This window comes from Protopterus annectens, chromosome 10.part0 (genome assembly GCF_019279795.1).
Source record: "Protopterus annectens isolate FY-2018-M chromosome 10.part0, PAN1.0, whole genome shotgun sequence".
Lineage (NCBI taxonomy): Eukaryota > Metazoa > Chordata > Ceratodontiformes > Protopteridae > Protopterus > Protopterus annectens.
The window spans coordinates 1688415430-1688439146 of record NC_056744.1 but is presented as its reverse complement, the minus strand read 5'-3'; the positions used below and the strand labels follow the sequence as shown (position 1 = coordinate 1688439146).

The following is a 23717-nucleotide window of genomic DNA, read 5'->3' as shown; positions in this document are numbered from 1 at the left end:
ACCTGGTGGACTTCTTTGAGACAGTTACCAAGGCTATAGACGAGGGAAAGGTGGGCCACACAGCCTACCTAGACATCACAAAGACCTTGGACACCATTCCCCATTCTGGTATTATAGACAAGCTCACCAGCCTGAACAGAAACTCCTGCATCACGAGATGGGTTGCCAACTGGCTCACGGACAGAACCCACATGGTATGAGTTGTGGGAGCTAGGTCTGACTCTAAACCGGTTACAAGTGGAGTTCCCCAGGGCTCAGTCCTAGGACCACTCCTGTTCAGCATATACTTCTCAGAGGTACAGGCAAGCACAAGAGGACTATGGCTGACCAAGTTCACAGATGACTGCAAACTAGGGGCTATAATTGACTCTCTGGCTGACACAGACATCCTCCAAAAGGGTCTCACTGAGACAGATACCTGGTGTCAAAATCATGGCCTCAAGCTAAATGCCAAAAAGTGCATAGTCATCCCCTTTGGAAAAAACAAAGTACCCACAAACTACCACAGTCCCTTAAATACGGAAGATGTAATAAGGGATCTGGGGCCCAAGTAGATAGTAATCTCTCCTTTGATCATCACATTGCCAAAGTGGTTAGAAAATCCTTCTATGTGGCCCACCTAATCACAAAAAGGTTTGCATCCAGATCAAAGGAGGTCATTGTGCCCCTCTACTCATCACTCATCAGACCCATCATAGAGTACAACGCCCCATTTGGGATGTACCTTACAAGACACCTGCAACAGCTGGAAAGACCACAGAGGTACGATCACTGGCCTCAAACAGATCCCCTATGCAGCTCGACTGAAGAAACTCCAGCTGTACTCTGTTGCATACCGCCTACTCAGAGGTGATCTCTGCCTGACAAACAAGGCCATGTCCAACCCAGAATTGATGGACATGCTCCACCTAAAGAAAACCATATCCCCTCAAGCCTAGGGATCTAAACCTCATGACAACAATAAATAGGACGTGCTGGAGGGATAGATTCCTGTTTGAGACTTCCCATGCTTTGGAACAAGATCCCAATCTACATTAGGCAGAGCTCCTCACTAACACTCTTCAAGAGAAACCTTGACAAGTGGATGGGAAACAGAAAGTTTACCCCGGGGATCACTTCAATGGCTCTGCTGGACAGAGGCACAGGGAACCGATCTAAAGGGGCGGCGAAAGACAACATATTCTGGCTAGGCTTATAAATGCCTTCAGGCAGATAGCCTAATACCTACCTATGAACCTATCAGTACTATTGAGAGGTATGAATGTGTGAATCTTTGATGCCCGAGGCCTATTACTTGATAAAGGACACATGTATTCACATAAGTCTCTGCTGTCACATGTTCAAGTCACTGCTGTACAATCATCCACCTTTTTACTCGTTTAAATTAAATACATAACAATAACATACACAGATATGCCATTCATTTGTATTATTACACAATTCTGGTTTAACACTCCAGGTTCATCACTTACCTGGTAAATCCAGCAGTTAATACAGTTTTACTTCAGGGTTGAGTCTGTCTGATGCTAGGAGTACACAGCGATTACATGGGTAGTTAAAGGTTTGAGCGTTGCCTGGAATCAATGTTATTATATGTATGTATGTAGTATGAATGTTTTAGCCCCTTAGGTGGTGAGTGAGTGTGCTATGCATTGCGTCTTAGCAATGCAAGGGCATATTGAGCACACCTATGTCTGCAACTGCTGGTTTCCCAGCTGACTCCTCACCTGCGTGTGGCTGTGGTGACCTTTCCGCTGGCAGTGGGATGTGTGCCCCTTCCCCTTGTTGATCCTGCTGAAAATGTTTTCTCAGAATGATGTTGTGAAGTATGACACAGATGATGAAGATTTCAGTACATGTACTTTGACTGTACTGCAGGGCTCCACCAGATGTACCTAGATAGTGGAATTGTGACTTCAGCATCCCAAACACATGCTCATATGATATTGCTGGTTTGAGCATGTGCCTCATTATGGCATTCTTCAACAGGTGTGTGTGCATTTCTGATGGGCATCATCAGCCATGGTTCCAGTACATAACCTACCATCCCCAGTAATTGACCCTGTGGGATATCACCTCTTGTGAACATCTGATACAGTTGGGAGATGTGCCAGACATGAGTTGTGGTAACTTCTTAGGTGGGCAAGACATACATTCAAGATGATTCCCCTAGCATTACACACAACTTGGCAGTTAATGGAGTGGAAACCCTTTCTATTTATGTAGACCCTTCTCTGTTCCTCGGGTGGTGCCTTGATTTCTTTATGTGTACAGTTTATGGCACCCAGAACCTCAGTGTAGTGTGCTACAGGATAGAACTCTTGCATAATTGTAGCCCTGTCCTAAGGGGTATGGGGGAAAATATATGTGGTCACGCACATGTTTGGAGCACAGCATTTAGGAACTGATGGAGGATCCCGGATGCCAATGCCTTTGACACCCCCAGCATGTCCCCTGTTTGTCTCTGAAAGGTTTCTGTAGCTAAAATTCTAAGTGCTACACATACTTTTGTCTTCACTGGTATTGGTTTTCCTCAGTTTGACCTGGGTCTGAGGTGAGGAAGACAGAGGTTGCAGAGTTCCTGTAGTGTGTCTCTATATACCCTTTAGCACTCCACAATCTCCACCTCATACAGACTGTGATAAGTTGACTGGGGTTTGAAAACTCTTCTTCTTGGTCATGGGTATATTAGCAGCAGCAGCAGAGACTTCAGCCTGTTACAAATACACATGAATTAAGGCAACAGCAGCCCCTAACATTCTCTCTGCGTAAACTCCTTTCCATGGTTGTATTCCAATAAGTTTTGGAATTTGCAGGAAAAAACAACACTGAGTCTACACGGTTGCTTTATATCTTATTGAATATCTCCATCTTGAATTGGTTGATTAGTATACAGTTCAGCTGCTTATGCTGTATAGCATACCACTGTGTTTACAGTGGTTGCACAGCTCTATACACTGTGTAGAGCAGCTTACTGAATACAAAACAGTGGCTACCATGTAGGGTTTACTGAATCTACCCTCTAATGTACAAGCAACCTGGTCTATATACCAAACTGCATGAAAATCATTGATAATACAACTTCATAGACAACACAAAGTATGACTTTTTATGAGCTATTTTTTATGAGGTATTAAAAAATATATCTTATCCCTAATGTCCTCTTATTTTCCACTACATTTACCAAATCCCAGTTTGGAGCTATTATATAAGAATATTTGTTTATATAAAAAATAAGCTACATGCACATCCATTCATCCTTAACCCCTACGTAGCTACCTATATATATATATATATATATATATATATATATATATATATATATATATATGGGTTCACTTCAGTTCACTGAACTTTCAATTCACTGACTTTCATTTCACTGACACCATTTCACTGAAAGTTCATTTCACTGAAAGTTCATTTCACTGAAAGTTCATTTCACTGAAAGTTCATTTCACTGAAAGTTCATTTCACTGACAACTATTATTAGCAATAAAATGGAATATTCCCCCTTCCCCACTGTAGTGCGACCCTGGAGTTAGAATATATAGTTGGGGGGGGGGGGCAGAGCCCCCCACATAGAGGGGTGTGGGGGGTGCAGCCCCCCACTTCATTTCATATGATATTCTTACGTTTTGATATAATATTGCTTAGTAAAAGAAAAGTAAGTGGGGGGCTGCGCCCCAAACACTCCCCGATGTGGGGGGCTCTGCCCCCCACACCCCCCTAACTATATATTCTAACTCCAGGGTCGCACTACAGTGGGGAAGGGGGCATATTCCATTTACTTTGTAATAATACTTGTCAGTGAAATGAACTTTCAGTGAAATGAATTTCAGTGAAATGGTGTCAGTGAAATGAAAGTCAGTGAATTGAAAGTTCAGTGAACTGAAGTGAACCCATATATATATATATATATATATATATATATATATATATATATATATATATATATACACACACACACACACATATATGCTCATTTTGTCCAGATTAACATTATATTTTTAGACTTTTGCTTTCAGTCTTTTACTGTACATATATTTTCTCGCATTTTCCTCAAAGTGTTTTAAAGAGAGTAGAACGTCCCATAAAAATGCATCATTAATGAGCTGTTCACTTACTGTCGGGCTTTTCTTTAATATTATTCTTGTGTTCTGTTCTGTTTATCCCATCCTTGTCATTCACTCGCAGTTCAGCATTATCTTCTTTAAGTAGCACTAACAATGCCTCTGGGGGGATCTTGTAACCTACATAATAAAAAAATATATATATTACATACATTTTTCTTCCAAAGAGCTCCTGTGCACAGTTTAGTTTTATTTAACAAGATTAAAACATGTTCTCTCAGTCTTCCACAGTTCTATACTTAAAGCATGTTTACCAAAAGAATTACAAAATACAATATCCACATCAATGGTAGCCCACTGAACACAGAAGGTGTTACGAGATCTGCAAAACGCAGGATGACAGCAATCTCTCTGCTGACCACCACAGTGCCACTGTGGTCAGAAAGTCCTATGTGGCACATCTCATTACTAAGGGTTTTGTATCCAGGTAAAAAGGGGTCATTGTCTCCCTCTACTCTTCCCTCAGTAGGCCAATCATAGAGTACAATGCCCCATTTGGCATGTACCTCGCTAAATACCTGCAACAACTGGAGAAGCCACAAAAGCACCTCACAAAGAGGATCCTAGGCCTTAAACATTTGTCCTATATGGACAGACTAAAAAAAAACTCCCAACTATTCTCTCTCTCATATCGCCTACTTAGAGTCGATCTCTGCTTGATTTACAAAGCCATGTCTGACCCAGCTCTGTTAGAAATGCTACATCTAAAGAAATTCCAATCCGTCTGCACCACACACTCCAGAGACCTCAACATCATTACCACAATCAACATAACATGCTGGAGGGCTAGGCTCATAACACAGAGACTGCCCATGCTATGGAATAGACTTCTCATACATGTCAAGCAGAGCACCTCACTGGCCCACTTCAAGAGGAATCTTGATGAGTGGATGGAAAATAGAAAATTCACCCCAGGGATCACCCCAGTGGCTTTACTAGATAGAAGCACTGAGAACTAAGGTCGGGTGGCACGATGCCAGGGTAATCCTATAGGCTAGGCTTGTAAAAACTCCAGGGCCACTAGTCTAGTACACACCTATGAACATGAAATGTTTAATTTGTTTAAGAGTAGCAGAATTTCAGTTTTGCATGTATTACTCGCATCCAGAGTTACACTAAATACATTTTAAAGAAGTTATTTCCTTCTAGCAATGATTACTTTTTTCACTTCAACTTATACTAGTAAACAATTTTTGTAATTTTAAAAAAAAACTGTATATTCAAAATAAGTGTTTATTTTTGTTTATTAATGAGGCAACTGCATCTGTGTCCTTGATAAGGAGCCCTTTTATCATAATTTGCAAACTGTATAACTAGTTGTATTCATGTGAAAAACTAGCAGATATTCATAATATCTAAAATACATCAATGTTTCTTATTATGCCTGTGTTTAGAAACACATGCCCTGTGTACTACATTCAGCCGGGAAAAGCTCTGAAGTCCAAAATGCTGCTGTCTGTACTTAAAGAACTTTGCAATGTATCTCTCATGGAAATCTTATCTTATTGAGATGACAGTACCTTGTTATAGCCATAGATGAGCTATGCTTTGAAGTCATACAGGTGTGGAAAATGGGTACACAAAGTTATACATTTCTGGTGTAAACTGCAGTTCAGTGACAACAGATTACATCTGAAATATCCAATTAATCATAACTAAACATGGACATGAGAGAGAGAAATATAGAGAATACCTGTTATCTCAAAGGAGACTGCACAATAGGTAAGGGATTATAGTTTTACATAAAAAGAACAGATGGCCATACCTAGCGTGATATCAAGAATAAGAACGTGTAACAGTGAAAGAAAAACTTTAATTAAAAAGTGTTAATTACCCCTTGTAACCCTCTAAAACAAAGTGTGACATTACAAATAGCAGGGAGATCCCTCATGATTATGTAGGTTCAGGTGTGGAAAGATGTTGGTATTCTGAGGGCCATCTGAAAAATGAGGCAGTACAGAGATGTCTTTACCTAAACACAATGTGCAGGTTTCTGAATTGTCTGGTTTCTATTTTTTCTACTTAGTTCCAGCGTCCATAGTTTATTCCTGTGTTTGTACTATGCTTGTAGCTTGTATGCTTCTCCTGTATCCTTGTAGGTTTTCTCCAGGTAAATCAGCTTCCTCTCACCAACAAAAAATATTCTGGAGTCTTTTGGCAGTTGCTAGAAAAGTTATTACAAAAAATGGAAACTGAACTCAGGTCCTATGTTCAAAGAATGTTTAAATTTGACAGCAATACTGTATACAAGTGAAAAAGAAGTGATCAGAATAAGATCTACAAATCATACTAAGACTTTTAGTGGTTGGGATAGTCTTGAAAGGTTGCTACTGATATACGAAGACTCTTAACATAGTAATTGTGCAAGCCTACCTTTATGATTCAATGTATTCCTAACATTTTATAACAGTATGTGATATTGAATTTCTTCTATTCTGTGTATACATTGTAAATATGTTATATTAACATGTTTCTTAAAAAACACATTCTAATTGATCTGCAGCCTACAAACTGCTCACTTGATTCAGATAAATGACAGGAATGTAGAATTAGGCACCAGGATATGATTTTCCTTTTATTTCTGTATTTATTTGGATGCATTGTGCATTAACTTCCCATTGTTATATAGTTTTTTCCTTGGGGCATAATTTTTGACTGAAATGGTCCTCAGTAACTGGTTCACTTACTCAAGTAGCAAAGAAACACAAAACATCTCGGCATTCCGTTTTAATAAGGTACTCATAACTCTCAGAATAAAGACCACTCTAAGATGTGACAAGACCTACCTGCTGAAACTAAGGTTTCATAGTTCTCTAACATCACTTCCTTATGAAGCTCCTTGTCTTGTTTTGTTAACATCTTCATCTCCTCTGCTGAGAAAGTAACAGCAACATCCTCAAAGGATTCTGGAGCCTGTAAAAGACACACAGTGCAGTTCATCTTTTCTTTTACTACAGTCAGTGTAAAATATGCTGTTTTCATGTAATGCTTTCAATGTAAATTGTGTTACTTTTTCAGAAGGGTAGCAGAGACATTTGTTACCAGAAGTGCAGTTAAAACAGTAAAACTAAAATCAGTCATTAACAAGTACAAATTTCCTTCACACAATTATGCAAGTAACAACGCCTTCATTTCTGAGTTGAAAAATGTCTCTTGCTGCTTTCTCTCTCTCCTTTACACACATTAATTAATTAATTAATTAATTAATTAATTAATTAATTAAACATTTGTTAACCAGGAAAGTCAGACTTGGAATGAAGCCACTTTTCAGCAGAGGCCCTGGGAGAAATGGTCCAAACGCCTGTCTTTGCAACGTGGGAGGAAACCGGAGCACCTGGAGGAAACCCACACAAATGCAGGGACTCCAACCGAGAATCAAATAAGACAACCTCCGCTGTGAGGTGAAAATGCTACCATTGCACCGTCCAAAGATCTAAAGTTTAGAAAAAGACTTGGTGATCTAATTTAGGGAACAGGAAAACAGGAAGCAAAGAAGGAAGCCTTGAAAGATGGAAAGAAAAAGTGGGATTACAGCTGAGTAGGAATGAAAACTTAGGAGCAGGAATAAGATGGAGAAAGCATGGGGCTGTGAGATAGTTGTAGTAGCTACTGGAAGAGGACAAACCATGGAGGATTACTTAAGAAATCTACAACAAATGGTCCAAGATGGCAGTCAAGATGTAGCAGGAACAGGATATCCACTCTGTGGTGGTACAGAAGCTGACTGGTGGAATTAATAAAACCATTATGGGACAGTAGGCCAAATTAATTTAATGGCCAGTGGTGCAGGAAAAATGGGTGGGGTCCAAAGGACAGAGGAGGCATGAGAGCAGCTGGGTTAGAATATGAATAACAGCTGTTGGAGGGATAATCCAAAACCAATCATTTGTCAGTGCCTAATGCTACCTGCATTTGTGCTGGATTCAGCAGTATGCAGCAGGGTAGACTACAGGCACACAGAATTACAATGCAGCAAGGCTCAGACAAAACTGTGGTCTAAAATATATTCAAAGAGGAACAGTCTGCCCAGATCAAGGGTTACATCAGTTAAATTTACGTTTGCTTCTGCTAGAGCTGGTGGAATTCAGGTAGATGTAAAAGACACTAATGCACTTACTGAAAAGATCAGAGGAGGTCAGTAGTATAAACACCACATTGGGTCTCCCCTGAAAACAGGCTGCTAGCCCTGTGAGAATAATCTGGTCAACAAAGGATAAATAAACCCACTACATGATGTGGGTAATGCAAGATTTACCCACAGATGGCACAATCTGATCAAGGGGGTAAAGCCTGAGTGATTAAACAAAGCCAACCATGGATAAATACTGTGCTACTCACACCCTGTTGATTATTATTATACAGTGAAATTATTTAAGAAAAAAGTCTCTATTACTATTTATAAATTGATTTCATAAAAATAATTCTATGCTCTTCCATCTGCTTCTGGTAGTCTGGGATAGCCAATATATGAACTGCATATGCTCTGTAAATGTGTGCATATGATATTTGCATGGTGCAAGAGTTTTTTTTTTTTATAATATGTTGCAGGATATGCCATGCAGCTACTTGTAGGGGTCCTCCTGACACTGAAATTTTGAACTTTTTTTTTTATGTGAAACAGAAGACCTTCAGTGTTTTACAAGAGCAACACTTGATGCACAATAAAAAAGCAGTTAAGCATTTTTGTCTTTTGTAAGTGATCCATGGAGTTTCTCAAAATGTCATTTAATGAATTTTTACACATTTCTGTAGTGCCTTATGTAATAATCACTCATAACTATTTACAGTGTCATACAATTACGGACATTATTATTGTGGGGAGGATTGCCATGTGGTTATAGCAGAGTCTAAATATGCATAAATGCATTAAATAGCAGAGAAAGTCCACAGTTCATTTATAGGTTCATTCGAAGGTACTAGGCTATCTGCCCGAAGGCATTTATAAGCCTAGCCAGAATGTGCTGGCTTTCGCTGCCCCCTTAGATTAGGTCCCTGTGCATCTGTCCAGCACAGCCATGGAAGTGATCCCCGGGGTAAGCTTTCTGTTTCCCATCCACTAATCAAAGTTTCTCTTGAAGAGTGTTAGCGAGGAGCTTTACCTAATGTAGATTGGAATCTTGTTCCAAAGCATGGAAAGTCTCTGGGACAAGAATCTATCCCTCCAGCACGTCCTTTTTATTGTTGTGATGAGGTTTAGATCCCTAGAGCGTGTGGCTCGAGGGGATACGTTTTTCTTTAGGTTGAGCATGACCATCAATTCTGAGTTGGACATGGCCTTATATGTCAGGCAGAGATCACCTCTGAGTAGGCGGTATGCAACCGAGTACAGCTGGAGTTTCTTCAGTCGAGCTGCATAGGGCATCTGTTTGAAGCCAGTGATCCTCTTGGTGAGGTACTTCTGTGGTCTTTCCAGCTGTTGCAGGTGTCTTGTAAGGTACATCCCAAATGGGGCGTTGTACTCTATTATGGGTTTGATGAACGAATAGTAGAGTGGCACAATGACCAGTTTTGATCTGGATACAAACCCTTTTGTGATTAGGTGGGCCATATAGAAGGATTTTCTAACCACTTTGGCAATGTGATTATCAAAGGAGAGATTACCACCTACTTGGGTTCCCAGATCCCTTATTACGTTTTCCGTATTTAGGTTACTACCACCTATGTGGTAGTTTGTGGGTACTTTGTTTTTTCCAAAGGGGATGACTATGCACTTTTTGGCATTTAGCTTGAGGCCATGATTTTGACACCAGGTATCTGTCTGAGACCCTTTTGGAGGATGTCTGTGTCAGATGGAGAGTCAATTATAGCCCCTAGTTTGCAGTCATCTGCTAACTTGGTCAGCCATAGTCCTCCTGTGCTTGCTTGTACCTCTGAGAAGTATATGCCGAACAGGAGGGGTCCTAGGACTGAGCCATGGGGAATGCCACTTTTAACCGGTTTAGAGTCAGACAAAGCTCCCGCAACTCTCACCAAGTGGATTCTGTCCTTGAGCCAATTGGCAACTCATCTTGTGACACAGGGGTTTATGTTCAGTCTGGTGAGCTTGTCTATAATACCAGAATGGGGAATGGTGTTGAAGGTTTTTGTGAGGTGCAGGTAGGCTATGTGTACCACCTTTCCCTCATCTATAACCTTGGTAACTGTCTCAAAGTAGTCCACCAGGTTTAGAAGGCATGATCTGCCCTTAACAAAGCCGAACTGGGTATTCCCAACGTCTCTTTTAATGAGTTCCACGATGATGCACTCCATAGTCTTGCAGACCAAGCTAGTCCGACTTATAGGGTGATAGTTCCCAGGGTCTGTTGTGGCTCCACCTTTGTGGAGTGGAAAAAAATGTTGCTGTGCACCACTCTATGGGTACGTAGCCTGTGGAGAGGCTGAGTTTGAACAGTGTGTTTAGATGAGGGGTTAGTTCATCTTTCAGCTCATGTAGGATGCAGCCTGGGACACCATCCGGCCCTATTGATGCTGTGTTTTTGGCTTTGGAGAGGGCTGTTTTAACCTGAGTGTCTGTGATTTCAGGGGCTCTATATTCTTCTGGTATGGTTATGGGCCCTTTTGGGGGTGAAAAGGGGGTGAAGTTTGCACTGCACCTGTTTGCCAGGATGTTGGCAATATCGGTGGGTTCACTGTATTTTGTGCCACTCTGCACTAACTCCAAGCAGATCTGAGTATTGCCACTTAGATTCTTGACATAGCTAAAGAATGCCTTGTGGTTATCTTTGGAGTCCTTGGTAATTTTTCTTTCGAAGCTAGCCTTGGATGATTTTATGAGGGATTGTAGCCCTTCTTGGGATTTTACTCTTTTCTGTACTAGTTTCCTCCTTCTATTGTATAGGTTGTTTATGGCAGGGGTCCACCAGACTGGCTTCCTTTTCTTGAAGGAGTGAGTCTTGGTTTTGCTTGGGATATTTACAAAGGATGAAGGTACATAACTGCTTTTTTTATCACGCATTACACGTTCTTCTTGTGAAGAACTGGAGGTCTTTTATATAATATATCTTATCTGTTAGCTTTTTTTTTAATGCATTGAACGGTTATGCAGTATGGACCAGTATGCTACTGAGGGAATGGTGGCACAGTGGATAGCGCTGTCTCCTCAAAGCAAGAGATTAACCAGTTTGACTCTTGGATGGAATGCCTTGTGTGTGGAGTGTGCATGTCCTCCCTCTGTTCTTGTGCATTTCCTCTTGGTGCTCTGGTTTCATTCCACAGACATGCAGTAGGTGAACTGGATTGTGTGTGTCTGTGTCTGTGTGTCTGTGTGTCTGTGTGTCTGTGTGTCTGTGTGTGTGTGTGTGTGTGTGTGTGTGTGTGTGTGTGTGTGTGTGTGTGTGTGTGTGTGTGTGTCTGGTGGATGAACTACAGTGGCATGGCTAGCTATGCAGCAGTGTAAACCTTGGCTCCAGATGACTGCCACTATGTGATACCCTGATCCCATGTGCAAAATGGGAAAAAGAGGATGTGGATGGATGGAATTTTTTTTTTTTTACATCTTAAATTGATCAGTCGTGTCATGGAGAAAGTGAACTTACTGAACTACCTCCTGTGGGGAACGTTCAATTTACAATGAGCTTGCTGATTAGTTTGTCCAATCAGCATGCCCATTTTGAAATGTTAATGTCCCTTTACTGTACATTTACCATTACAACACCTGCACAAATGCTTTGGAAATGTAAGCAACAAAACCAGAAGCAAGAAAAAGCATGCCAGTCGGTTTTTATGAATGAATATGACCTTTTCTTTCCAGTTACAAACAGGACCACATTTCGTTTATTCATGTGTATTAACGTAAAGCTAGCTCAAGTATAAAGCACACAGACCATCATGTCATGAATTAGCTGGCTTGAAGACATACAGGCATGCCTCTCAACTGTCTAGATTTTAGCAAAATGTCCACGTTTGTGCTCTATTCCTCATAACATTTGTGGTTTTCTGGCACAGTGTTAAGGAATGAAATCAGTAAATAATTTCAGGCACTTGACTTTCAGACTTCTTATCCCTCAGAAATGCATGCTAAAGCAAAACCTCTTACTCCCAAAGAAACTGACCAGGTTAATTAGGCAGGATCTGTTTTTCATGGACCTGAACTCACTTGGGTTGATGTCCTTATTTATTAATTCCATAATAATCTTTTTCCACAACCTTCCAGGTGAGGTTGATCAGGTTTATGGGTCTATAATTACCTGGTTCCATTGACATCCCATCTCTGTGCAAGGGGATGACAGCTGCTGCTCTCCATTCTTCCTGCAAAAAGTCTGTTTGAAGACTGATATTGAATAGTTCCAGTAGGGGGTCTCACAAAAATTTGGTCCCTCTTTGTAACTGCAGAAAAAAAAGAGGTCATGTTATTTATAAAAATCTGCCGCCATGCTCTTTCCTGCTAACAGGTTAGTGCAGAAAGTTGTTATAAGCACCCCTCCTTCAGTCAGGCATGTACCTGGGGAAGTGGGTTTGGCATAATGGCTAAGGTTGCCACCTCAGAGACACAAGGTGCAAGGTTTGATTCTGGCCTAGGGTTGTTAGCTAGGCTTAATATAGCCTTTAAGAGCAGCTAGCTTTATATTTACCTATGAACCTATAGGACTAGACTATGCAGACACTCCAGTATGTTATCTAGCCCCAACAAAATGGGCTCATGGCCTTGGACAGTGCCATGATGACTTGTTATTGGGAGATTTTCTGGGAGGGTGTAGATGCAGGTATGTGATCTAGGAATATAGGAGGGGAGAGGAAGTTAAGTTTGAGCTAAATGTGTCCACTTGTATACTGGCTATGTCCTCTGAGTCTCAGTATATGATGTTATTTAGAGATAAATTTCTGCAGTGCTGGGAATTTTCTGAGTTTTCTAATGCTGTCAAAGAAGGCTTTGTAGTTATCCTTCACCTGGGTAGCTATATTTACCTCATACATGGCTTTTGTTGATTTGATTAGTATCCAGAGTCCTCTGGTAAGATTAGCAGGACTCCTTTTTAGCATTAGGAGTATTAAATTTACTTTTCCATGCAATGATTGTTTTCTTTTATTATGCAACCTGTTTATATCTGGGTTCCACACTTAGGTTTATTCTTACATTTTGTACTGTATTTTCTTTGGAGGAGGACAGATGAGTCTATGAAGCTATTTACATGTGCACTGAATTCCAAATACGGAAAGGTGGGATAAACAAGTACATGTTGGGGTAACTACATTTCCGCTATCCATGAGGGCCAGTAGTGATAAACCAGAGGGTAGCTAGCATTATGGATGTTAATGGAATATCACAGGATATTAAATGTGACCGATGATAGATAGCATATTGCAGAGTATTACATGTACCGAATAACAACGGAGTATCACATGACATAACACATGGTTTATGATTTTGGAGTAAATAGGATATTACATGTGATTGAAGGTAACTGGGTATCACAGGACATTCCTTGAGATAGGCGACTTGGACTATCATGGCATATTGTATATAACTGATGACGTTGAAGTAACACAGGACATTCCATGTCACTGATTATAATGTACTATCACTATGATGATAATGGAGCAGGAAAGCATATTACAACTGAACGATAAAGCAGCATTACAGGACACTACATGACTGATGCTAATGGAGTATCATGGGATATAACATGTGACTGCTGATAATAGAGTACCACATGATATTACATGTGACTGATGACAATGGAATGTCATGGGATAGTTCATGTGACTGACGATAATGGAGTATCACATGCGATTACATGTGACCAATGACAATGATGTAGTATGGGATATTACATGAGATGCAGCATTTAAGGATGGTTGGATTCCCGTTCTTACAGAGTTGGTAAGCACTTTACCTTAAATTGGGTATTAGTAGTACAAGTACCCAAGACAATTTTATTCCCCAAGTGGGGCAAACATGCTGCAAAACTCATATCTATAGCTTCTTTTACTTTCTTCCAGATGAGATGAAAATTCTCCCAATGCACAGTGGGGTTTGTAAGTCACATACCTATAATTGTATGTCCTGTACAAGAGTGATTTCTGAAACACTGTCATATGTACTGGACTTTACATGACAGTATGTGAATCCTACACAACTGGATAACTCACAACAAACACCACATTACTATGCTTCGGGACTTTTACAAATACTTCTCTTCAATTACTGGCAATTTACCCGATTGATGATAAACAAATATGGAATTAAGGGCCCTTTGCCAGTATATATAAATTATTATGCACCTCCCCACAGCCCAAGTATGCATGAACTGTTTTATGTCCTCCCCGTTTTAACTAAAGCAGAGAACCTATCAAGGATGCCCACTCTCTTCCATGTTCTTTACATTAACAGTGAAGACTTTAGTGGTACAGCTAAGAGAAAATCCTCACTGACCACAACCATATATGTACACCCAGGTTGTTTGAAGATAAGTGCATTGTTTGGCACTATGCTTGGTTCTACAACACTCTGCTATGACATCAGTTGAGATACCAGGCATCTTCCTCTCAACGAGGCTTGTATTAGAGAACAAAATTATCAACAATAAGGTTTAACTGACCCAAATATCTGGGCACACTACTAATGACAATGAAGAGGATACTGCTAAGTTTCTTCCAGGCACCCTTGCATAGTGACCGGTACAACTTAATACTCTAATGGAAAGAACTATTCCTGCCATTTTTAATTAAGTTAGTCCACTTAAGATGATGCTGCCTTTTATTGTTCCAGCTTCCATTTACAGGGTTGTCTCAACAGCCAAAAGACATTGCTCACAAAGGAATATTCAAGGAAAAAAAACTGCATCCCCTCATGGTGTGAAATCTGTGAGAAATGACAGTAAGATCTTGATCAAGACTTGAGGTAGACATAAGCCCAGAAAGGATAAGGCAAGTTAGGGAGATCATGGAACTCTGAAGATGTCCAGACAGACAACAGCCTAGCCTTTCAGTCTAACTGGCAATCTTAGGAAATGTTTCTGCACAGATCTGCATTAAATAGGGTCTTGTAAGTTTAGAACTTGTCATTGAAAACAATTCTGAAGCTTAGCTCTTACAGCTAAACTAATTTTTTCAAACATGCATTTCATCAAATTCCTCTACACATGAGACCACCAAAAGGCACTGATTACACAAATATACACATGGGTCTGCTCCAACCAAGTGTCTAAAATTTATGAATGCTTTCTTTCACCAGCCCCTTTCACTCAAAAAAGGAATACTTACAAATCTAAAATGACTACCAGATCTAAGATACACATTTTATGATGCTCTAACACCTTACATGCTCCTTTGATGACAATCACTCATTTCTATCATTTATTAAATGTCAAAACCTCTTCTGTAGGTTAAAATAATAGAATCATTTGATCTTTGCTAGCACTGTTCATAACCAAATAACCCACATGCAAACAGGATACCGTCCTGTCCTGTTACACAAATATGTTTGGGTTAAAAAGGAAGGAAAACACTATGGATGCACCTAGAACTTGACTTCCACCTCTGGATGACATGACATTTCTGCTACTGGGTTAAGCACACCTCCCTCAACATATTTTCCCCAAGACTATTAGACTGGATTAGATAAGCATCACTTATTTTCAGATTAAGCAATTCTCTGGAAGGGAACTCCAACAAAGAAATGGTACATCATAGTTACTGTTTCTCTAAAGCAACAGTACGTACAGGCCAACAGGTATCGGGCTGCTTTTTTGTTATGACTGGAAATAGCAGGAGAGGGAATTTCACTATCGATATTCATAGCATTTTGTTTAAAACAGATGTGCAGTAATGGTGTGCATTCTTAAGTTAGTAACACTTGTTTTTTGGCAGAATGATGGTACACATGGCAGCTGTTATCAATTTTTCAGTGGGCGAAATTCTTTAGATGGAGTAATTTTTTTACATACTTTTCCTTTTACAGTTACTTAATATTTTGATCCAAGCCTTCATTAAAAGTCACACACTAAAACTGATTTCTTTCTGAAGGAAGTGATAAATTTGGGATTTATAGGATATGGTTCTCCACTTCTCGGCTTACTTAGAACAACAGGTTTTCTCCACAGTAAGTCCAGTAACAATTTTATTTAACTGAATATAATAGTCTGTGTATTTCAAACAAATTCTGCAAATTATTGGACTAACATAAAAGTTCAGACAGCTGGTCTTTCTTCTGTTGAGAGTCTCACAGCACCAGGTATCTGTAGGTGACATGTTAACTGTTTGCTGTTCACAAATAATGAGTCTTTACTTAGTATATACTAAAACATTTTGTTTTTGAGAGATGCAAACATTTAACTAACATGGAGTCCTCACTCCCACAAAAGGACACAGACAGTGGGTATCACACATTCCAAAACAGTCTACACTAACCCATTGTTAAATGTCTTATACTACAGCTATAAAAAAGTTACTGCCAAAGCCTCCCAGATCCAAGAAGACTAGGTATCGGTGAAAATTTAATACCACATCATCTTCTGGCATACTTCCAACAAAGAGTCACCAGGATTTAAATAATTTCAGATCCAGTACACCAGACTAGTCTATAAATAAAATGTTTTAGTAATTAATTGATGACTATCTGTTCTCTCTGGACAAAGACAGGGTGATGGTGAATTGTTGTTCTGATGCCAAGATCTCTAACATCTCAGGAGACCTTAAGGTACTTTCACCAGGAAAATATAACTAAGTGGGAGTGAATGACTTGACATGCAAAACTATGACATATATGCAGACAGGCATATCAGAATGGTCCATGCAAATCACAAATGCAGGAAAGATTCTGGTCCTGAGAGGAATCCTTCCTTCCTTCCCAAGGATGACAACTACGTACAAAGACAAGATAAGCAGCATCAACAATTGGCTAAATATTTGGTACCAGATCCAATATGTGTCAACATGAGATGAGATGCTAGACAGTCCTACATCTTCTGCCACGGACAGCCTGCAGCGCTTGTTCTAACCCTTCAACATACCGGCTAAAGCTTTGCTGCAGCCATAGTGCCTTTTTAGGTACAGTCCATCTAATGGACATGCCAATATAACTAATATATCAAATCCAAAACAGGATCAGATTATGGTGGCTCTGGTTAATGCTAGAAGTCTCAACAAATTGCCCAACATTGAGGCCCTCCTGCATTTGAAGCACCTCCATGTTTGAGTAATAACTGAAATTTGTTTTAAATGTTAAGAAAGCAGTCTGTGCATAGCTAGGTTTTGCATCTGTTATGTCTTCAGACTCTGTGGCAACTGTGATGGCATCTCCATATATGTTAGGGACCACATCACCTCTAGATAGATTTCCAGGGACCCATAGACACAGCGATCACATTATAGCCTGTTACAGGACCCCCTCCATGTCTCCTGATAATCATGCAACGTGCTTAAATGTAATCAATGAACTACCTATAAACAAAAACTTAATTACTTTGGGAGAGTTTAACTACCCATGAACCTATACCTGAAATGTAGGATAAATTCATAAGTGCTTTGTTTCATTAACAAAAGCTCTCTGGAACAGATTAGGAAACCCACTAGAGGGCCTAATATTCTTGACTTGGTCCTTACAAATAGAGCTTTTTTTATGCACTTTTCCCCTGGTACCTCCTTCCCTGGTTAAGCCTGTTCATCAACTAGTCACCTTAATGATTAAAACCTCTAAACTTGACAACATGAATATCTCAGAATTCAGTGATTAAAAATGCACAAATTTTACCAAACTCTAAGATAAAGTTTCAAGATTCACTTATTCTAGCTTAATGTCAGACTTCTCCTCAGCAGGGAACTACATAAAGAGTTCAATGTCCACTTAGATAACATATACAACTGACAGTATGTGTCAGATCTAAATATAATGCAAAGTTTAAAATGAAACCACCCCAGTGGTCCACCTGCATAAACTTGGCAATAAAAGAAAAACCCTCCTTAAAATATATATCAGCTCTAAGGACCCTCAAAATCAAGGATGACATCCGAAAGTTGACTAAAACTTAAAAAAAATATATATATATATATATATATATATATATATATATATATATATATATATATATATATATATATATATATATATATATATATATATATATATATATAAAGACTATTAAGGACAACAAATTATATTTCTTTAGATAAGTGTTATGAAAGAAAGAAATAATACCCAACATTGTTCAGAACTTATTCAAGATGGCACCACTAACTCTTACTCATTAGACATTGCAAACATACCAGCTAACAAACTGAGTCCCATCTTCACTCTGGAAATGATGAGTCAAACCCCACTTATCCGTGAATCCCTCAAACCCCCCTCCCATCATCACCACCAAGGTTCAAGTACTAAAGGAACTCTAAAGGCTAAACATACCTCCTGCATGGTATATGACAATGTACATGGCTGTTTAATCAGCAGTACCATGCAAGTACTTGTAGAGGAACCAAAACTATTTAACCTAAGTTTAGCTACTGCCATTTGGTGCAAAGTAGTGATGATCTCACTTCACAACAGTGGCCGTATCACTGATCCTGGGAATTACAGGCCCATCAGCCTGATGAGTCACATATGCAAAGCTATGGAGAACATTGTAACTAACCTGATAAACTGCAGCATTAAAAATCTCATCAGGCTAGAGCTGCAGTACTTTGGCCTTGTGAAGTGTAGATCCTTTCTAATGAATCTGGTTAACATCTTTGAAAGAGTTACACAAGCTACTGACAAGCGGCCATGCTGTACATACAGCACAGCTCAACCTGCTCAAGGCCTTTGGCACTACACCAACATAGAAAGTCTGCTCAATGTAGTAAGATGAACAGTAAGCTGGCTGAAGGACAGAACTCATACAATGCGGGCAGCAGGTGCTTCATCAAACAACATGAAGATAAGCAATGGTGTTCCGTGTTGGGACTACTTTTGTTTAGCATTTACTTTTCTGATTTCCAGACTATCAACCAAGACCTCTGGCTAACCAGGTCTGTAGATGACTGCAAATGGTGAGTCACTGTCAAGTGGCCATTTGATACCCAAAGCCATGTGATAAAAACACTGATGTGCTAGTAATGAGTTTAAATTAAATCCTAACAAGTGTAATATCATTCTGTTTGGTAAATTACCCCTCCTCCCAGCATATGACATCAATACCCCACATTAAAATGAGAGTGTAGTTAGAGATATTGTACTTTGGTTAATAATTCCTTCTCCTTTAATTATCATGTAACAGAAGTCAGGAAGCACTTCCACTTATCACAGATAATCAACAAGGAGATACCTTCCAGATCCAAAGAGGTCACTGCTCCGTTGTATTCAGCACTGATTATGACAATTACTGAATACAATGTCCTCTCTGTAATGTGTCTAACTAACAAGACCCCAGAGCCTCCTAACTTAGGAGATCACCCGTTTAATAACCGTAAGCTACCAAAAAAAAAAAAAAACTGAAAGCACTGTCCCCTTATACAGTACCTTATATACTTCTGAGGGGAGACTTAAGCCTTGACTTTCAAGTCATTAAGGATTCAATGGTACTTGATCTTTTGAATCCACTAATGGGATAGTCCACAATGGATCTAAATCTCCACCAGGTAACAAAACAATGCAGAGACAGAGACTCACTACAAAACACCTTTCCCACCTCTGGAATGGACTTACACTGCAAATTAAGCAGTCTAATAAATTATCTTCCTTAAAGCAGGAACTGGATGTCTGGACAGGTATTCATAAATTCAGCCCTGGCCTGACTGGTCTGGCACTCCTTGACAAAGGATGTGCAATTTGAGGGTGGGCACTGGCAGGTATATATGGTCACAAGAGCCAATTGCCTTGCATTTCCTATTATCTGAAGATACCTTGCAGCAAACCCTTGATAAAGAGAGTCCTGCAATAGGTAAAGGTATTTGTCTAGAACAGCTACGCTACACTATTTTCAGCCACCGGTCAGAAATTGTGTATATAAAAATCAGAGACAGCTTAATTTATGCATCAATAACTCCAGATGGCTTTATATTAAATAAATAGTCCAGCTCATCCAATGAATCATTAATTTTAAAATGAGATAAATGAAGTGAGCAAGTAAGGAAGTCGTCACACCCAGAGATCTCTGAGTTAGAGCAGGGTGAGACATTTAATTTTTTTTGTACACGTGTTTGTTTTGACATGTTTGGAAATGAATTTTATTGTTTTTCTAGCACCTCAGTTCTCGACATGTTTATTTCAATATGTTGGGAGTTGACATGGTTTGCCTTTATGTAAAGCCATGGGTCAGTTTCTGGCAAATGAACAGAAAAAATTAAAAAAATAAAAACATAAATAAAAAATAAGCACATTACTTTACACAATTTAGACTGCTGGGAAGCTATTATATGAAATGTTTCTTATGCAAATAAGACTTCACTTTCCAAAATGAAAGACATGCAATAGCAAAAATCAAAGGTGGACTTACTGATAGAACTCCACTAGCTTTGTGTTTTCCATGTTCTGAGGTATCACCCGACACTGATTCCTCAGCAGTTGTCAGATAGTCGGTGTCATAATTTCTCTCTTCCAGAATGTCTACTTCTGTTTTGATTTCCAAGTTAATATCAGACACTGCTGAGTGGATTTCTGTAATGCCAGTTTTAATGCATTCAAGATTTTCTTCTATCTCTTTCAGAATTTCTGACGCTTTGCTGTTAAGTTGATAAATGAGATTTTGTTCCTTGTCATGGAGAAACTGGTGCAGCTTTACAAACTCTTCTGCGATATATTTTTCCAAATTAACAGCACATTCCTGGGAAACAAGTAAAACAGAAAAGAACAAGTTAACTTGCTACACATTATCACACCACAATACCAGTTATGTCCATATATTTACCTTGCATGACAGAATGAATAAAGTTAAGCTACCTGGAAACAGAGACAGAGGAGCTGACTGCAAAACTGGTGACATGGTTAAGGGGAGGGTTTGTCTTAATGGTTAGGTCTTTATCTTACAGATACAAGGTAAAGGGTTTGACTCTGATCTCTAGTTATTGGCTAGGCTTATACAAGTCTGCAGACGGGTAGCCTAGTATATACCTATGAACCGAAATAAGCACATCAGTGTGGCTAGAAGGGAGAAATGTGAAGCCACCCTTATACTCTCTGTAGGAGCAAGACTTACATACATAGATGATCTACACCAAGAATTTGTGTAATGCAACAGCTGTGTGTTCAGAGGGAGGTGAAGCTGGATCTGAAAAAAGGATAAGGTAAGCCCCACACTGTTTGTCTCTTATTTACTCCTGGTCGTCACTGATGATTAAACTGGTTTTCAGGAATTATGGTGAGCAAAGAGGACATATTCTTAGAAGGAAGAAGTTTTCTGCTGCAAAGTAAAATGTAGGCTCAGTCTCCTAGACAGACCTGTATCTGTTCATTATGCAGAAGTTAGGAGGAACCATGGTGACTAGGCCATATCCGGGATCACGACAATAGAGTAAAGTGACACCAATTAGGTTATGCCATCATACACAATGGGACAGATTCCAAAAGACTTGTGTAGGTCTGCTTATAGAGATAGCAACTTAATTAATTGCAAGACCTTAGTCCGAGAGCAGATCTTTTGGAATCTGATCCCCAGTGTAAGCCAGTTTATAAATAGGCCTTACACCAAGGTAAGTTACTTACATGGAGAACAAGTCTTTTGGAATCAGGAGAGACTTATACAGGGAAAGTCACTTACACTGAGAGCAAGTCTTTTGGAATCAGGCCCAATAGGTTAAGTAGGGCTGCTAAATACAAAGCTTGATTCTGCAATGTGAAAATCAGTGAAAGCAAACACTGAAACAGTTGTGCAGTGACTTAGTCCCAGCATCACATAAGAAAGTACAGTTGTGTAAAATCTAACCACAACAGTAGATGAACTTCTATTCACTGCTGCAGTATTCTTTACATAAAGGACCTCCTGCCAAGGAAAGCCCAATTCTGGGCAGTATACCAAAGTCTTAGTTCTTACAGGATCGTATGTCACACGTATGCTCCCCACACAAGGAGTAGGGCATAAAGGTGACGTATGAGTGCACACACTCAGAACTGAAAATGCCCCAGAAGCAGAATGCCCAATGGAACAAGGACAACATGTGCACCCAGAAGGAGAAAAAGGAAGATGATGATGAGCCCCCTTGGTCAGAAGGGTAAGACAAGGACAAGGCTGGAGTTAGAACAAAGGGGGTAGTAGGAAGGGAAAAAATACTGCAACAGTGAAGAGGACATCTGCTGTTATGGTAAGATAGTACTATGTCCTTCCATGATCACTACTGAAATGTTCTTTAAACTAAAGGAGAGTACAGGAGTGCAAGAGGAAGGTACAGAACAGCCCTTTACAAACTCATGCAGGATAGCCCTGGCAAAGCCTGCCCTGGCACTGGAAATAACATACAACTTGTAATACTTATTGAAAGTATGAACAGGGGACGAAGTATCAACCTCAAGGGAATCCTTATCCAGACTCTTGAAAGAAGCCCCAGAGGAGGCCGATGCCCTAGTAGATTGTGTCTTTACTGATGAGGAAATAGATTTTCCATGAAAATAATAACAAAAAGACACGGCCTTACAAATCCAGGAGGACATGGTTTGTGTAGAAATAGCCAGACCCAAAGTTCTGAGATGAAAGGAAACAAAAAGCTGTTCAGATTTGTGAATAACTTTAGTTTTATCCAAATAATATCTGAGCTGTCTATACAAATCCAAGGTGTGAAGAACCTTCTCAATGGCAGAATGTGGAGAATAAGAAAAGGAAGGACGATGAATAGACTGATTAGGGGACGACTCATAGACCACCTTGGGCATAAAAGAAGGATTTATACTAAGAAACTCCCTGTCTCTGTGGGAAACTAAGAAAGGAGGATGAAGTTCAGACACAGTCTTGGCTGAGATGAGAGCCAAAAGAAGAACAGTCTTTCAAGTACAGTGTGGTAAGGAAGCTGAAGAAGAAGGCTCAAAAGGAGACCGAGTCAGTTTTTCAAGTACAGAATTGGGTCCTAGGAAGGAGGAGTAGGCTTTCTAGGGAGCTCTGATATGAAGGATGCCTTTAAGAAATTGCTTGACCACAAACCTAGAGGCCAGAGGAGGAGTTAAGGTCATAAAAGCAAAAATTGCTCACAGGTGAGCTTTGACTGAAGAATATGCCAACTCAGCATGGAGCGGATCACACAAATAAGAGAGAGAACCAGAGCAGCCTCCATAGAGAGGGGATCTTGATTGTGAGAAAGGCACCAGACAGAAAATGTCTTCCATCTGGAACTATATGATTTCCTGGTAGTGGGTTTCCTGGCCTCCTGCAGAACCCAGAGATTGTCCTCAGAAAAACTGTATAAAAGGGATCCAAAGCCTATCACCCACAGTACCATCTGAAGTGTGGACAAATGAGGATGGATGGGTGACCCCTTGTCTTGTGTGAGAAGATCCACCCGGTGAGGTACTTTGTCATAATTCTCCGTGGCCCAGTGAGAAAGAAGAGGGAACCAGTGCTGTCTGAGCCAAAAAGGAGTCACCAGCAAGATTTTGGGAGTGTCCTGCTAGATCTTTTGCAAGACTCATGATAACAGAGGAAAGGGAGGAAAGGCATGCAGAAACATCCCCTTCCAAACAAAAGACACGGTATC

At 39.8% G+C, this 23717-nt stretch overlaps 1 protein-coding gene across 1 annotated transcript in view; it reads right to left on the bottom strand.

Moving 5' to 3' along the window:
• The window catches only part of LOC122813904 (zinc finger protein 501-like), an 85965-nt gene that overhangs the window by 32998 nt on the left and 29250 nt on the right, over nt 1–23717 (bottom strand). Inside the window, exons 2-4 of the mRNA XM_044086451.1 lie at nt 20537–20863; nt 6917–7043; nt 4125–4250 (exon numbers count right to left, since the gene is read on the bottom strand). Of these exons, the coding sequence (XP_043942386.1) occupies nt 4125–4250; nt 6917–6995 (205 nt within the window). The 5' untranslated portion in view covers nt 6996–7043; nt 20537–20863. The remainder of the gene's footprint in view (nt 1–4124; nt 4251–6916; nt 7044–20536; nt 20864–23717) is intronic.